We start from the raw sequence: 18,643 nt of genomic DNA on the forward strand, positions 1-18,643 counted from the left end.
TCTTTTCTATAGCTGCTCACGTCACCCTCATGGTGTGATTATCACACGCGCGTGCAATACGTGTGTGTGTGTGTGTGTGTGTGTGCGTGCGTGCATGCGTGCGTTCGTGCGCGTGTGTGTGTGTGTAAAATGAACATTTTGAACACTTTTGGGATTTTTATAATTTTTTTCTCTATTATACATTTTAATTTTATAAAATTACATTTGATTAATAATTTTTATTGTAATTTAATTTTAATTAGTTTTCTTAGTTTTAGAATATTCATATTTCAATTATTGAGTCAGTATATACGTGTCATCGCTTTGAAAATTTTTTACAGTTTACAGTCGAAAAAGAACGTTACTAATGTTGTGAGTGCGCGACACTCACACAAACTCTACTTGTAATAACGAGAAGGGTGTCGAGTGACACCTCGCGCGACGACACCGTCCGGCCTTGCTACCGGGCATCGCACCGGCCTTCACACCGGACATCACACCGAGCTACATATCCGGTTACTCATTTTGCCACCCGAAATCTCCTGATTTCCGGTGGAATGCGCCTAGCTAGCAATTGCTGGCTAAGCTAGTGCACGGGCCAAAGGCCCGTGACCGCGAGTGACACCCCTTGGTAACAAGCCGAAAGGCTGAGTATATAAAGACCGCGGAAAGAGAACGAGTGGGCTCATAATCAATAATAATAGCGACGAGTATATGTCGCTCGTCGAAACTACAAACTAGACGAAGTAACTCATCTTTCGGGTTCGCTAACGAAAACTGTACAGGAAGAATAAATATATATCTCTTATTATTAACTCTCGGCGTTATCTCTTGGAAACCTGATCCCGAGGAGTCATCGGCAGCGGTCCCGCACTGTATCCCGAGACCAGGGATACAACACTAAATTGACAAAAAATTAGGAAAAAAATAATAAGTTTCTTTTGACTATTGCAAAAAATTTTCATTGCACCGCAAAGCGGCACACATTACGTGTAAATAATTGAAACATATTTATCTTGAAATTACAAGAACTAATTAAAATAAAATTAAAATTAAAATTATTTATCAAATATAATTAGAATTAAAATACAAAAAAGAATAAAAATAAAAAATTTCAAAAATGTTCAAAATTAATATTTAGCTGGTGTGTAAATTCTCAATAAAATAAAAAATGCAAACATTTTTAAAATGGTCATAATGTTAAAAGTTTTTAAATTTTGATATCTTTAGAAAATTTGTAAAATGTGTAAATTTGTAAAGCTTTTAAGAAATATTGAACTTTGATAATTTTGACATTTTTTTTACATTTTTGAATCTTTTAATTTTATATACATATAAAATAATCTAAGTTTGAAGAGATTAATATTTTTCACATTTTCAATAATTAACTTTATAATTTCTTAAAATTATTTCGTTTATCTGTACTTACAATAAGAGAACGGTCGGGGCTGTTCCTCACCGATTTTGTTGGCCTTGGATATGTTGTAGACTCTACAATGTAGAGGGGTGACCTCCTTTTGGACACGTAACGATTGGACACGCACGATTGGACACCGCATTATTGAACACCGCACGATTGGACACCGCAGTCTTCTAGTGAATAACATTTATATATCATATGACAGATTATCTAATCTTAGAAACATCTGGCAGAAAAAAACTTTGATTTGCCAGAAAAAAAATTGAATTTTAAATGTCTATATACGTATTTTTAGGAGCATCTTGTTTTGCGTGGAAAGTTTCAAACCCATGTGGTGCAGAAAATGCTCGCACGCACGCACACACACACACACACACACACACACACACACGGGGAAGTGCAAGGGGGGCCGAAGGCCCCTCCTCCCGCACCCACCCCGTCCAAGTCGCTAACCCATGTAAACTGTATTAGAAATCTGCATACACACACATGAATGTGTGTGTGTCCAATTTTACGGTGTCCAATAATGCGGTGTCCAATCGTGCGGTGTCCAATCGTGCAGTGTCCAATAATGCGGTGTCCAATCGTGCGGTGTCCAACTATGCGGTATCCAATAATGCGGTGTCCAATCGTGCATGTCTAATCGTGCGTGTCCAATCGAGCGGTGTCCAATCGTTACATGTTCAAACGGGATACTCCCAATGTAGAGCATCAAAAAAGAAAAAAACCCGTATTTTTTATCAGCTTATCTCAAGTTTTAGGGGCTGTTTTAACCCGAGAAAAAAACAAAAATGAAAATTTGACATTTTTAAAAGAATTGAATACATCATTGCAAAGAGTTATAAAATACTATAAAACTTTTGTATAAAATATTTTTTTATATACCTCATATTTTAGAAAATATTTGTTAAAAATGAAAAAATACGTTTTTTATAGGCGTTAAAACAAACCCTAAACCTCGAGATAAGCCGATAAAAAAATACGGGTCTCTGAATTTTTTTGATGCTCTACAACATATCCAATGCCCATCAAAGTCGGTAACGGATAGCCCCGTTCCCTTGTTAGTTACGTACCTGTGAATAAGTTTTATATTTATTTTTATTTTGTATTTCTTTTTCGTTCTTAACACAAAGTAATATATATTCAATATATAATTTAATTCAATTTAATACATAGTAGAAAAATAATTTCATTTTTAACTCAGCTATTTCCCGTTTCGTCTTAATAAAGTCCGTTTGTTACTGTGTCCGTTTATTACTGTGTCCGTTTGGTCTGTGTCCGTTTGTTACTGTGTCCGTTTCACTCAGCCTGCTGTGTCCGTTTATTACTGTGCGCATCTGGGACGCTCCCCTTCTCTCTCGTTCCCTATCACATAATCTATTACCTCTCTTCCAACCCGCATGCGTCCATTCCCCTTTCTCGTCCCCTTTCACATCCCCATTTAGTATTGCAAATTCCCTCTCTCCCAGAAACCTACAAAATTTTCTCCTTTTACCATTCACCACAACATCTCTTGATTCCTTTTTCTCCTCCCCTTCCATATATCTACCCCCTTCTCTACCCGTTCTCACATTGAAATCCTCCCTATTATCAACCTTACTCCTTCCCCTCCTCTTTCCATCCACTCTTTCATCGATTCCATTTTTGCTTCTAGATTCTTATTTACATATACTCCTATTACCCTCCACCACTCGTCCCCCAAGCAATACTTTCCTTACCAAAATCCCTTTCATCTCCACCTGCTTCCCCCTATCTACCCTTATCCCCTTTCTCATTTCTATTACCATACCCTTTTTTGCTCTCCCCCTCAATTTTTCTTTCCCCACTGTGCCTCCCATACGTATCCCTTTGGAAACCTATCCTTCACCTTTTCCCAACCTCTCCTATCCGCCCAAGTCTCACTCAGTACTATTGTTACGAGCGTCGCCCGGTATACTCCGCGACTGCGACTCAGCTGTTCCGAAGCCGATCGATGTATTGATTTTTCCGGAGAGCGTTGTCAATTGTCACGCTCTTGGCAACGCTTGTCAACAAGCGAGTCTAATCTCGGTCTGGAGCCTTGTCGGACGCGTTAATAAAGCTGCAGGTGAGAGTAGTGCGGAAGTAGAGAGGAAATTGAATATTGCATTTAACGTAGTAGAGGAATGGATGAATATTAATAAACTGAAGATGAATTCGAGGAAAACAAAATATATGTTAGTTAGAGGGATAAGAAAAGAATTGAGAGGCAATACTACTGTGAGATGTTTGGATGGAAATGAGATTGAGCGTGTAGAAATAATAAAGTACTTGGGTATAATTATTGATGATAGACTTAGATTTAGCGGTCACTGTGATTACATGCTAAAGAAAATAGGGAAGAAGATAAGTTTTTTAAATAGAATAGGGAACTTTATCTCGGCTTACACTAGATGTACGATATACAAGACAATAATAGCACCTCACTTTAAGTATTGTGCGACGCTACTATTAGATATGGGAGATACACAGTTAAGTAGGCTCCAAAAAGCGCAAAATAGAGCTATGAGAGTCATATTGCAATGTGACAGACGTACCAAAGTTAAATGTATGCACCAAGCGTTGCAATTTATGACCATAAGACAAAGGCTGTATTACAACACGTGCATTTTTATTTTTAAGATTATAAATAATATGATGCCGGAGCAATTTAGTAATAGACTTAGAATAGTAGAGGGTGAACGCGAAACTAGGCAGACAGGGGATATTGTTATTGAATTTCGAAAAACAAGAAGCGCGCAAAAAAGTTTATTTTATGAGGGTGTGTTAATGTATAACGCATTACCACCCGAAGTTAAACATTGTAATCGTTTAGAAATGTTTAAACGAATGCTAAAAGAGTTTGTTTTTAATGATGTAGCATAAAATTGTATATATATGTATTAAAAATAGCTGAGAAAGCTAATAAAAGATCAATCAATCAATCAAAAATCTCTCTCTCTCTCTCTCTCTCTCTCTCTCTCTCTCTCTCTCTCTCTCACGCATAGACTTACGCTTACACACCCTCGCGCTCACACACACGCGCGCACACATCCAAGGAAGGTTTGGAGTCACAAAATACCGTGGAACTGACGAGCCACGGGGTCCTTATCCTTGAGGTAAACACCTCCCCGCCACACACGCACACACACAAAACGGCACTTTCAGAACCCCATAATGTGCAAATTCCGATCGCGTAACCTCCCCGTGGTGCACATTGGGTAATGCTAATGCCGACGGTAAAACCTTTTAATAAGAAATAGTCAGATGAAAGTCGTCTATTTTTATTAGATATCGCAATTCCTAAAACTGATACAGCCTAATGATTTTTTTTACGTGGTAAAATCGAATATCAAAATTCCCTAATGGGGAAGCTTCGTTCGCGTAACTACTCAGATTTGCTTGTGTTAATGTGAGTATAGAGTAGTAAAATTTCGTGGGAAGTCAGGTACGCAACACACATGCACATGTACGTCGAACGCTTACAATCCGAGGACGGTTTCGAGTTTTAAAATAAAGACTAACCATAGTTGTTAGCGAAACCTGGAATTTGCAATAGTTAAAATTGGGCATTGTTAAAAATTCAAAATTGAATATCTCAGCACCTAATACAGCTAGCAAAGTTTTCCAAGAAGCATTTTCAAGATTCGGATTGCCACTTAAAAAAATTTTATATCACAGTTATGTGTGATACGTTTTTTCAAAATGGCGTATGACAAAGCAAAAACACTCAAAATTGAAAAATATTGGTCCAATTTTGCGACGATCCGTGGCATGAGGCAAGTATCGCAACTTAATGGGATAAAAAGCATGCGATAGTACAGAGTTTTCCCTTCAAAATGCTTTTTTACTTGTCTCGATACGATGATTTTTCGCTGAGATATGCGCATTTGAATAAAAAGGCAGTTTTTTACTTTAAATGCGTATATCTCAGCGAAAAATCATCGTATCGAGACGAGTAAAAAAGCATTTTGAAGGGAAAACTCTGTACTATCGCATGCTTTTTATCCCATTAAGTTGCGATACTTGCTTCACGCCATGGATCGTCGCAAACTTGGACCAATATTTTTCAATTTCGCATGCTCTCGCTTTGTCATACGCTATTTTGAAAAAAATTATTATGCAAAATTTTACTAAATCAATTCTTAAAGTAGACATTTAAAGCTTTAATTTCTTTTTTTTAGAAACCTTTCTATTTTTATTACTTGCGTAGTTATCGTCATTGGAAGTTTAGTGATTTTTTGACAAATTTTAGGTGTACCGCTTTTTTTCGAGTGAATGTATCATTGTTTGCTTACAGGCTTACACGTAAGAGAATATACTTCCTTATATTTCTGAATTCTTCATTAGAGTTATATGCAATCGAAATTGCAACATATTAAGTATACTTGTGGAAATGGTAGCAACCTGTATAAACAGAAATTATAATTAATATCATATAAATATATTAATATATCACAAAATGTGTTAAATAACCAACACTTATTTTTACAATATTTTATCTCTTACCTTGTCCGAAACCTCCATTCGTAAAAATGTGCTAGTAGGATATCTTAATTAATTATGTTTGCTGCAACTTTTTTAATTGAGATCTATCATCTGCTCTTCGTAGCCATTCGGTAAATTTTGTCTTTAAACTGAAGTAATTTGAAGAAATGTATATGTTTAAAATAGTGCCTGAAAAAAATTTTTATTACAAGACAAATATATTTTAAACATGATTTCTTATGTTAAACAAATTTTATCAATATACACAATTACCTATGATAATATTTGAAAAGGCTGTGTTCTTAATTCCTTCTGTTTGCCGTTGACTCACACGTTAAGTGTTTAGCAAGTTCATTGGTAAGAGTTATAACTAAACAGCTAACAAATAATTTTCTGCCGATTTGCCACCAATATTACGAATCTTCTTTTGCTATAATATTAATACAAAATATTATCAGAATGTACATTCAAATTTTATTCAAAAATTATTTGAAAATTATCGGAGTTTCCAAAAATTTTATACAAAATTTTAAATAAAATTAGAGATTTTTATGAATATAAAAGAAATTCATTGAAAATTCTAAGATTTCCGAAATTTTCCCAGTAGTAAACACATTAATTTTTACTTAAAAAAAAAGCGCTATTAATTTTGTCATTGCTTTTCTCCGAAGCTTATTGGTTGTCGAGAGAGAGAGAGAGAGGGGGGGGGAGAGAAAAACCTTATAAATTATAAATTTTGGCACAAAACACAGAAATATTCGAAATAATATTTTTATTTTCATATATTAACATGTTTGTGCGAGTACTTTGGACTAAACTGAATATTTCCGGACTTTGATTGTTAATAAATAATGATTATTTTTATGTTCATTGCCCAAATATATAAATGCGAAAGTGGTCCATTTATTCCAAAGTATTTAAACGTACTTGAATGTGTGAAGTAAAAAATTTCTAATGACTTTCTACGTTTTGTGCTATAAATGTATATATGAAAGCAATATCTAAGAATAATTTAGAAAACATTAAACAAAGATATTAAAAAAGGTAAATTAATTTAATTAAAAATCGAATCTTGGAAGGATTCAATTTAGTGTGAAGTATTCATGCATTATTAATAAAAATAATTTTAAACTTACAAATTGTTTTCGTAATTCTTCATTTCCATTCAAATCATCAGAAAATTTTTGAAAATCTTCCACAGAGTGTAATGAAAAACTAGGCAACAAATCGAAAACATCATTCGCCATTAATGGACTCTGTTCATTATGAAAGGCCAAGATTAAATCCAATTTTCGTTTCATAACAGCAGTGATTACAATTTCCGATTTATAATAAAGACTATCCAATATTTGATTTATCGATGTCCAAAAATCTTCTTGCACATTTTCTTTTAAAAACATAAAAATTAAGTAACAATAACAAAACAAAGTCACTAATAAAATAATAAATCAAAAAATATACCTGTGAAAGATATCTTATTCTTAAAACAAGTTTGTCTTATCCGCATAGCATTCATCTCTTTTCACAAAGTTTCTCTTCTCCCCTAATTGCTGTGTCGTTTCTAAGCAATATTCTGCTGTTATTAAAATACTGAAAAAGGTATATCTTAATAATTATTTACTTTGTCTTGAAACAAAAATTAAAAATTAACAAATGTACCAGCATATACAAAATTGTTCCTCTTTGCTAAATCTGTAAGTTTCTCCCTCTTTCAGAAAACTTTGAAGATTTTGCATGAAACCTGATGTTGATAAATCTCACGCGTGATATTGCTCATGCTGGTGCCGATTCCAACATTACTTCCAATTCTACAACAGTTACATTAAAATACATATTAAATTACATTAAAACACATCTATATAAATTCTGAAATTGATTTACACAATTTTCAGACTTACTTACCCAAACAACACGCATGTCTAAAAGACATTTTTAAGACGTCTTAAAAGAGACGTCTTTGAGACTTTACCAAAAGACGTCTTTATGACGTCTTAAAATCGTCTTATTTTAGACGTCTCTCTTAAGACGTCTAAAATACGTCTTTTTAAGACATATTCTTTGAGACGCCATTTAGACGTCTTTACGACGTCTGAGAAAGACGTTTTTAAGACGTCGAATGACGCACATAACCAAATCTGCCGTGTGATGCGATCAAGTCGATCGACGTGCTTATCCCGTATCAATTTTTGAACTCTTGCACGTATCGCGTGTGTGTTAGGACGTTTTGTCCCGGTTTGCTGTGTAACGCAGCCGAGTGTGGATACGTTAATACAACACAACTTTTTAACTCTCGTACGTATCGCGTGTGTAGGCTGTTATTGGAAATAATTAACCTTTCTGACAACATTTCTGACAACAGTTTTTGACAATTAATAAACCGGACGATAATAGTGTTGCGCTAAAGTTGCTGTAAAATATGTGACTGAATCCAGTATCTCTGTAAAATTCTGTAATTTCCAATCACGAAAACATGAAATAAAATTGAAATATATAATATAAAATTTTTTATTTATAAAAAAACTTATCTTAATAATAAAATAAAAATAATGAAATATAAATATAAAGTATTTTGTTTAAAATAATAAAAAATAAAAAATAATAAACCTAGCTTTTGGAATCCTTGGCGGAAAAATTTTCTATAAAATTCTAAAAAACTACAAAAATTTACAAAAGTGTGTTTCAAATTTAGCATTTTTCTGTAAAAACTACAAAAAAATGCCAGAATTGGAACACTTTTGTAAATTTTTGTAGTTTTTTAGAATTTTGTAGAAATTTTTTCGCCAGGGATGTCTAAAATAATTTTTATATAAGACGTCTCAAAAACGTCATAAATAAAAAAAATTAGACGTCTTTTAGACGTCTTAAAAACGTCTTAAATCGGGTCATAAGACGTCTTAAAGACGTCTAAAAGACGTCTTCCTGATAGTTTTATAAGACGTCTTATAGAAATATAAGACGTCTTTTAGACGTCTTTAAGACGTCATAATGTTCTCTGGGTAGGTAAATTATTCTGTAAAATCTTAACTGTGTATTATCGTACCCTTACGGAAAAAACACTCTAATTTTGAGAGTTTACACTCAAAATTGAGTGTTAATACTCGATTTTGGGACTTTACTCCCAAATTTAGGTGTATACGCTCAAATCTTGAATATTTACACTAAAGATTGAGTGTTTATACTTGAACATTAAGTGTGTACACCCAATGATTGAGTGTTTATACCAAAGTTTGGATTTAAATATTGAATATTTGAAAGTATACTCTCAACATTTGGATATGACACTCAATAAATGAATGTATACTTCCAACATAAAGTGTGAACATTGAAACGTTGGGGATGTACACTCAACATCTATCGGTTGAAGGTATACACTTAATATTGAGTGTGCACTTTCAAACATTGGATTAGAAAATGTTAAATAAAAACAAAAGCAAGAAAAGCAAGTTCAACCGAGATTAAAATTAATCTGCATTGGTAGAAATGGACATAAAACGAATATCTAAAATAAACATTCAATTATAGTGTTCAGCAGGTTTTGAGTATTAATTTGAGTATTACTTTCAATTTGGATGTTTGCCATCTAATTGAGTGTTAATTTCAATGTTATTCTTAAATTTAGGATTAACATTGAAGTTAATACTCAATTAGATGGCGAACATTCAAGTTGAGAGTAATAACACTCTAATTAAAAGTAAATTAAAGAGCAAACACTCAAGTTGAGTGTTTACCCCTTGTCCCAAATTACACTCAACTTGAGTATTTTTTTAAGTGTTATTTTTAGTGTTTTTTCCGTAAGGGGTAGATACTTTATAGAATTAGATTTCTAATTATAGAAATAGATAAAAGATAGAATAAGAATTAAGGCTTGATCCATCAAGAAAGTAAACAAAGTGGATTAGCGTATTCAGAAAAAAACGTACCTGTCATTTGGAGGTTATGTTGTGACCGGATAACCGATAGGCACGAGTCGCGATCTAAATAAATGAGAACTCACCAATGACTTTACGCAGGTCATCACAATCGCCAGCCTCTTTATAACCTCCAAGAGTCTCGCCTTCCAGAATTGTCGCTCAGCTCTGGAACTCTGGAAGCTCGACGTGGGTTAAATGTGCCGGAAGAACGAACACTATAGAATGGAACGCCTTCACGTGCCGTCGCACAACACACAACGCTATTATCGATGACTATCACTAATCACGATTTATTTTCTGTTTCAGGTGCTGCCGTCAACATCAGGATGTTTTCCCAGGTCGCCGTCGGTCCCACGGGAACTTCGCCAAGTAAGTATTTTTTAGAGGGTATTTTACCCGCGGTCTCGTTTGTTAATCAGGACTGCTTCTCCTCAGCTCGCCAGGTATCCGTCTCGTCTCAGGAACAGGCACGCAGGTTGGATTTCAGGTAAATGAGAAATTCAACACTTTATCGTTTTTGTATAAACAATAACAAGACAGTTGGTTTATTTAACCTTGATGTGATTACATCGCATCCTTGTCACAAATATCCCGAACGCGTCGCTTCTTCACATTCGTGTAAACGCACTATTATTAATTCGGGAATGTATCACGCCTACTCGCATTCGGCGGATGAGATCTCTTTGTCCTTGTTCGCGGGAGATCTCGAAGCTCAGTGTTAATTTATAACGCGGCTATCACTGCTTAACACAATTCCGCGGAACTCGCGCTCGTTCGACTCGCCTACTCGCATTCGGCGGAAACGCCCTTTGTCTGACGCGCGAAACTTGTACAACTACTTTCCGTGATGTTATCGCTGAGATGTCAGACGCGCGAAAGCTGTCGAGAGCTCTCGCCGCACGTCTTTATACTCGCAGAGCGAGTCCTTCCCCCTCCGACGCCGTCCGCCAATCCCGATGCATCGCTGCGCACGCCGCTGCCGAGATCGCTTGGGGTTACCCCCTTTCGTCCGCACGCGCCAATCCGCGCATTACTGCGTGCGCCGCCGCCGAGATCGCTTGGGGTTACTCCCACTCGTCCGCACGCGCCATCCCGCGACACCTTGTTGTCGCCCGACGCTAGACGCTGGGTTTCCCCCACTCGATGGCGTTCGTCCAATGGGAGAGTGATTTTCATGGTGCCAGGGAGCCCCGGGAATCATTCCGGGCACTCCTAGTACCAATATCTATTTTTATTAAGATTGCACTTAAAGTGCAATCGGATTACACTTAAGGTGCAAACCGATTTTATGCATGCGAGTACGTATTAAGTGATGGATTTTTATGTAACGGCTACAAATAAGCAAAAGGCATGAGAAATAAGGAATGTAGCGTTTAATCTAGTAATAATTATATTAACCAAAATTAAATGGTAGCACACAAGTCGTGCTTCTAACATTCTTAAATGACAGGTTTACACCACCCAGTGAACACATTTTATAGCGGCAATATAACATGGAAGTTACATGTAATTTAACATTGTTATTCTTGTGATATGTAGGTGCTATATGACATCGAAATAACCTGTTACGTAATATTTGTTATACGCAAGTGATCTAGCTGTTATACATCGTTTTGGCGTTACAGTTATTCAACAAAAATTGTATAATCGTATATAACACGTTCGTATCAATGTTATTACGGAACGATGCGTCGTAGTTGACTCAGAAATCAGACATTATAACATCCTGAATGACAGATCTATTTAATAATAAAAAAAATTATTATGAAGATAATGTTTTCAAAAATAACGGTTTGTCTACAATTACTGCGCACAAAAAATGCACAAAATCGAAATTCATCATGTGCTGAACAAAAACAGAATAATAAATGTATACCATTCAATTTTTCTTAGAATTATGATCTATATAGTTAACCACCCAGATAGCCAAGCCTGCAGGAACAGATTTTAAGCAGAGCATGCTATCAATTTTTGACGACAGAATGGCAACAAATTTTATACAGAGTCTGTAATATCCAACGATGTCGGCAAACTGCTGTCAGAAATTAAGCAGAGCTTGCTAACATAATCTGACAACAGATTGGCAGCAGAAATCGAGCAAAACCTGCTGATATAACTGACAGCAGATTGGCAGCAGAAATCGAGCAAAGCCTGTTGACATAACCTGTAGGCAGATCGGCAGCAGAAATCGAACAGTATGTCCGTTATATAATCTGATATATAATCCGTTGTATAATCTTAATTGCCATTTAAATACCAATTTAAAACTTGCATTAATATGTTTCTATAGAAAAAAACGTAAGAAAAAAGGTTGCGGCAGTAGAAATTATTGAGAAATTAAATTATATCATTGTCTAATACTTTTGGCCAATCCTGTATACATACATATATTTCTAATATATTAGGGATCGTAAGAAAATAAAATTATTATTAATTGTCAATACATTTTTAATAACAGTTTAATTGTTCTCTCGCCGATATATATATATACATTGTATTGAAAGATTAGGTACTTTATTATATTGGGCTACCGCGCGATAACGGTAAATTTGAAATAACAGAAATGATGCCTAAACTCTTATTAAAAATGTATTGACAATTATAATAATTTTACTTCCTTACGATCCCTAATTATATAGAAATATATGTATGTATACAGGCTTGGCCAAAAGTATTAGGCAGCTATATTTTTTTAATTTATCTGAATTTATCTTTTATCTATATTATTTCCTATTGGTTACTTGTATTATACATAAGTTTAAAGTATATGTATAATACCGGCAACCAATAGAAAATAATACAGATAAAAGAATTTCAGATAAATTAAAAAAGCCTAGACAATACGCTTGTCAGAAAACTTTAAGAGAACTTTTTAAAGAAAACATTTAGATATCTTGGAAATGATGTCAAAATGGTAACATTTATCAGAGATATCTAAGAGAGGTCTTTGAGATATCTTATTGAAGAGTTTCATTTAAGTTTCTTAAAAATGTTATCCTTATGACATCAGCTAAATGATATCAGCTTAATGTCTCATAAAAGATATCACACAATGCTGTTCGATTTTTGAGCCATCCATGCGCATCGTAGCAGAAATCAGACAACATTATAATATCCTGAATGAGAAATCTATTTGATATTAAAAAAAATTATCATAAAGATAATGTTTTCAAAAATTACGGTTTGTCTACAATTACTGCGCACAAAAAAATGCACAAAATCTAAATTCATCATGTACTGAACAAAAACAGGATAATAGATGTACTATTCAATTTTTCTTAGAATATATGATCTATATAGTTAACAATCTAATTAACCATTTAAACGCTTCAAAGTATTAATGCTAAATAGATCGCAATTTTCATAAAATTATTATGGAAAAAGATAAATTTAACAATGAAATTAATAAGTAAATAAATTAATGCTATTTATTTTTAATGTTTTGCAAAATTTAATGGCTTTTATAAAAAATAATATAATTGTGTCAGTTTATAACATATTGGTATATGTAGACAATAACAAGTACTCATACCGATGAGTCAAATTGGCGTAGCAGATAGAGTACAAGGTTCGTTATCCTAAGGTCCCGGGTTCAAAACCTACCAGCGGCAAGTAAGAATAAAATAAAACAATATAATTTAAATTTAATTAATTAATAAAAATTTGTCCTAAATTTAGTATGTACTGTTAATAAAAATAATTTAAAAAAAATAAAATTTTTATTTTATTTTTTTATCTTTAGTTGCACTTTAAAGATATCCGATTTAAGAAATCTTTTAGATCTGCTTGATTTCTGCTGTTAATCTGCTGTCAGGTTATGTCAGCAGACCCTGCTCGGTTTCTGCTACCAATTTGCTGGCATAGCATGTTAGCAGGCTCTGTTTGATTTCTGCTGCCAATCTGTCGTCAGGATTATGTCAGCAAATCCTGCTTGGTTTCTGCAATCAATCTGTTGGCATGCCATACCAGCAGGCTTTGTTGACAAATCCTGAGCTTAATGCGGACACAGAATGCTATGGATCTGCAATGGGTATCTGATTGAATTTGCTGCCAATCTGCTCGCTATCTGCTAGCATTTTGCTATTAGGGCATCTAATTAATCATTTGAACGCTTCAAAGATTAGTGCTAAATAGATCGCAATTTCCATCAAATTATTAAGGTTATGGAAAAAGATAAATTTAACAATGAAATTAATAAGTAAATAAATTAATGCTATTTATTTTTAATGTTTTGAAAAATTTAATTGCTTTTATAAAAAATAATATAGTCGCGTCAGTTTATATATAGGTATATGTAGACAATAACAAGTACCCATATCGATGAGTCAAATTGGCGTAGCAGCTAGAGTACAAGGTTCGTAATCCTAAGGTCCTGGGTTCAAACCTAGCAGCGGCAAGTAAGAATAAAATAAAAAATAACAATTTAAATTTAATTAATTAATAAAAATTTATTCTAAATGTAGTATGTGCTGTTGATAAAAATAATTTTAAAAAAATGAAATTTTTATTTTATTTTATTTTTTTTTGTAACTGTTGTGTAACGGTTAAATAACATGTAATTATAACATGTTATATTGCTGAGTCGGAAATTGTAACTTACATGTAAGTTACGTGTAATTTCAGAGTAATGTAACCTGTTATATTCGGTTACATTGCTGTTACACTGCTGCTATATTACTGTGTTCACTGGGCACGTAGTATAAAACGGTATACTACGTAGTATAAAAGGTAATAGGACTCAATACAAACTCTTTTTATGAATAATTTGGAAAACTATAATAATGACAAGAATAATTAATAGCAATATAATTACTAACGTAAACATAACCATTATAGGTAAGTAAGACATTCTCTAAATCAGTGCTCGGAATTAGTTGCACATTTCGCCTCGATTTCTGAGGCACCGCCTGCTATGCCCCTACTACCGCTGTAGGCTCGACGGCCGAGCCGCCGAACGCGCGCGTGGCCTTGTGTCTCAGGAGCGTTCTACGATAGATATGCCTGGTCCATTCGCGTGATTAAAAAATTCTCTTGCGCTGTAAATAATTTTTTTATTTTTACAGACAATTAAAGTTATTAATAATATTTTTCCTCCTGGGTGATGTGGAAATTGACAAAATTGAAATTATTACATTGTGTTATATTATGCTCATTATATGTATATACAAATATGTTTATAAACGTAAAAATAATATTAATAACTTTAATTGTTTGTAAAAATAAAAAAATTATTCACAGCGCAAGAAAATTTTTTAATCACGCGAATGGACCAGGCATATCTATCGTAGAACGCTCCTGAGACACAAGGCCACGCGCGCGTTCGGCGGCTCGGCCGTCGAGCCTACAGCGGTAGTAGGGGCATAGCAGGCGGTGCCTCAGGAATCGAGGCGAAATGTGCAACTAATTCCGAGCACTGCTCTAAATACTAGGTTATAAAATGTGTTATTTAAGACTATGTAAGCACACTATAGAATATCAACAAGATTAATATATGTATTTATAAAAGAAAAAAAGTAATGTGAACGCGCGTTTATAACTAACTTAAAATAAAGGGGTAAACACGCGGAAACTAAAAATATAATTTTTAATGCGCTTTATTGCTTGGGCGCGTTAGGGGGGTGGGGTCTGCTGCTGTTTTCGTCCTTCCTCGTCCGTGCGTCCTTGTGCGCGTTGCAGAACGACGCTGACCACGGTTTTCCCCTGGATCACCTTTTTCTCGGGTCTCGCTGTTGTGAATACTTTATCCGTGCCTTCCCCGTGTTCCTCTGCCGACGTCGATGGCCTGGGGTGCTGGGTGATCCTGGTGGACGGTTTCAATGTTTCCCATGGCAGAGTGAATAAAGTCACATAACGACGCAAACTCCGGAGTAATTTATGTCATTACTAATTGTACCAAAAAAAGCACGTTAAAAAATTTGTTCGGCTTTAAATATGTTCGTAAACACTCGCGCGCCCGAAAGACTTAAATTACCCTTACGGAAAAAACACTAAAAATAACACTTAAAAAAATACTCAAGTTGAGTATAATTTGGGACAAAGGGTAAACACTCAATTCAGTATAAACACTCAACTTGAGTGTACGCTCTTTAATTTTAATTAGACTTACTTTTAATTAGAGTGTTATTACTCTCAACTTGAATGTTCGCCATCTAATTGAGTATTAACTTCAATGTTAATCCTAAATTTAAGAATAACACTGAAATTAACACTCAATTAGATGGCAAACATCCAAGTTAAAAGTAATACTCAAATTAATACTCAAAACCTGCTGAACACTATAATTGAATGTTTATTTTAGATATTCGTTTTATGTCCATTTCTACCAATGCAGATTAATTTTAATCTCGGTTGAACTTGCTTTTCTTGCTTTTGTTTTTATTTAACATTTTCTAATCCAATGTTTGAGAGTGCACACTCAATATTAAGTGTATACCTTCAACCGATAGATGTTGAGTGTACATCCCCAACGTTTCAATGTTCACACTTTATGTTGGAAGTATACACTCATTTATTGAGTGTCATATCCAAATGTTGAGAGTATACTTTCAAATATTCAATATTTAAATCCAAACTTTGGTATAAACACTCAATCATTGGGTGTACACACTTAATGTTCGAGTATAAACATTCAATCTTTAGTGTAAATATTCAAGATTTGAGCGTATACACCTAAATTTGGGAGTAAAGTCCCAAAATCGAGTATTAACACTCAATTTTGAGTGTAAACTCTCAAAATTAGAGTGTTTTTTCCGTAAGGGTAACCACGCGACAGGGTTTCTCCGCTAGACTACACCATAGATAGAACTAATATTTTTGCTACACTTTGCTTTTTCTTCAGATCGTCAGGCTCAAAGTACTCGGTCGATACAAGTGAATTCTATATTATCTTTGTAAGCACATGCACGATGGAATATTTTTTTAATTTTTTGAATAATTTTATTGTTAAATATACATTTAAAATAATAATATAAAATAATACCTATTTCAGATTAGTAAAAAATATTTTTTATTATTTTTTTTTACTTTGCCAAAAACATAAAAAATAGATGACAAAAGATATCCGTTTTATGTTGTCTTTTTCAACTTTCCGAAAAGATGTCTTACTGACGTCTTTTAGCTTTGACGAAAAGATGACTTAAAAATGTCAACTTTTCGTCATCTTTTAGTCTTAGGTGCCGTCTGGGAAGTCAATATTTAATTTGTCTGCACTAAAGTCTGCACTATAGTGCAATAAAGTGTACTTTTCTTTACTACAATCCATTTTGAAGTAAAACTTGATCATTCTAATCGTTTCCAAACGATTCCTAAACGATTAGGGCTTTCGCACAGACTTTTGCATAACATAAATGCATAAGAAATTCGGGTAATTATTTAGTTTAGACACTCGTATTCAAATATTGATATAGTTGTGCTTATTCGATGCGGTTTTCAAACGAACGAATCTGGCAGAAAAAAGCGTCGCTCTACCCCGGGAAGCGAGATATTAAGAGTGAGTCCCAGATGCGCACAGTAATAAACGGACACAGCAGGCTGAATGAAACGGACACAGTAACAAACGGATACAGACCAAACGGACACAGTAATAAACGGACACAGTAACAAACGGATACAGACCAAACGGACACAGTAATAAACGGACACAGTAACAAACGGACACAGTAACAAACGGACACAGACCAAATGCGTACACTGCACATGCGCACGGACCAAATTCACACATGGAAAGTCGCAAATCCATGTGATGCAGTGAATGCTTTGCACGCAAGCACGCACACACACACACACGCGCGCGCGCACGGGGCGGGGTGCAAGGGGGCCTTCGGCCCCCCTCCCGCACCCACCCCGTCCAAGTCGCTAACCTATGTAGACTGCTTGCAATATACATGGATTGCATTTGGCCCGTGCGCATGTGCAGTGTGCGCATTTGGTCTGTGTCCGTTTGTTACTGTGTCCGTTTGTTACTGTGTTTGTTCAGTCTGTGTCCGTTTGTTACTGTGTCCATTTCACTCAGCCTGCTGTGTCCGTTTATTACTGTGCGCATCTGGGACGCTCCCGATATTAATTGTTAAAGTTGACGAATATTCAGGTTATGAAACCTGTCATACCGACGAAATGTAGCGACATGAACAGTCTTTGCGGCCATGTGCGTATGAAATAAAGGCGCGAATTTAAAATATATGCGCACTTGTAATGATTTCCTTGTATTCTATTTGTAACTAATAATAAATGTGCGTATTAAATCCTTGCATAGGGATCTTGCTAATCTTTTGCTTGGAAAGTCGCAAACCTATGTGGTGCAGAGAATACTTTGCCCACACATGTACATGAGTTGCCCATGTACATTGCAAGCAAAGTAAAGTCCACATGGGTTAGCGACTTAGACGGGGTAGGTGCGGGAGGGGGGCCGAAAGCCCCCCTTGCACCCCCCCTGTGTGTGTGTGTAGGGGGGCGCATAGCATTCTCTACACCACATAGGTTTGCGACTTTCCACGCAAAAGATTAGCAAGATCCCTATGCAAGGATTTAACACGTATATTTGTTATTAGTTACTAATAGAATACAAGGAAATCATTACAAGTGCGCACACATTTTCAATTCGCGCCTTTATTTCATGCATACATGACCGCCGAGCATGCGTATATGGCCGCAAAGCATGCACATATGATCGTAGAGCATGCACACATGGCCGCGAAAGGTGTTTATGTCATTACATTTTGTCGGTATTACAGATTTTTTAACCTGAATATTCTTCAACTATAATAATTAATATTTGGCTTCCCGGGGCAGAGCGACGCTTTTTTCTACCAGATTTGTTCGTTTGAAGCAAAACCGCATCGAATAAACACAT

General features: G+C 35.0%; 1 protein-coding gene across 1 annotated transcript in view; it reads left to right on the forward strand.

The window, feature by feature from the left end:
- Positions 1-18,643, forward strand: part of LOC114255100 — a 55,465-nt gene that overhangs the window by 27,633 nt on the left and 9,189 nt on the right. The window contains exons 2-3 of the mRNA XM_036286540.1: positions 10,102-10,164; positions 10,231-10,282. Of these exons, the coding sequence (XP_036142433.1) occupies positions 10,102-10,164; positions 10,231-10,282 (115 nt within the window). The remainder of the gene's footprint in view (positions 1-10,101; positions 10,165-10,230; positions 10,283-18,643) is intronic.

Source organism: Monomorium pharaonis, chromosome 5, assembly GCF_013373865.1.
Source record: "Monomorium pharaonis isolate MP-MQ-018 chromosome 5, ASM1337386v2, whole genome shotgun sequence".
Classification (NCBI taxonomy): domain Eukaryota; kingdom Metazoa; phylum Arthropoda; class Insecta; order Hymenoptera; family Formicidae; genus Monomorium; species Monomorium pharaonis.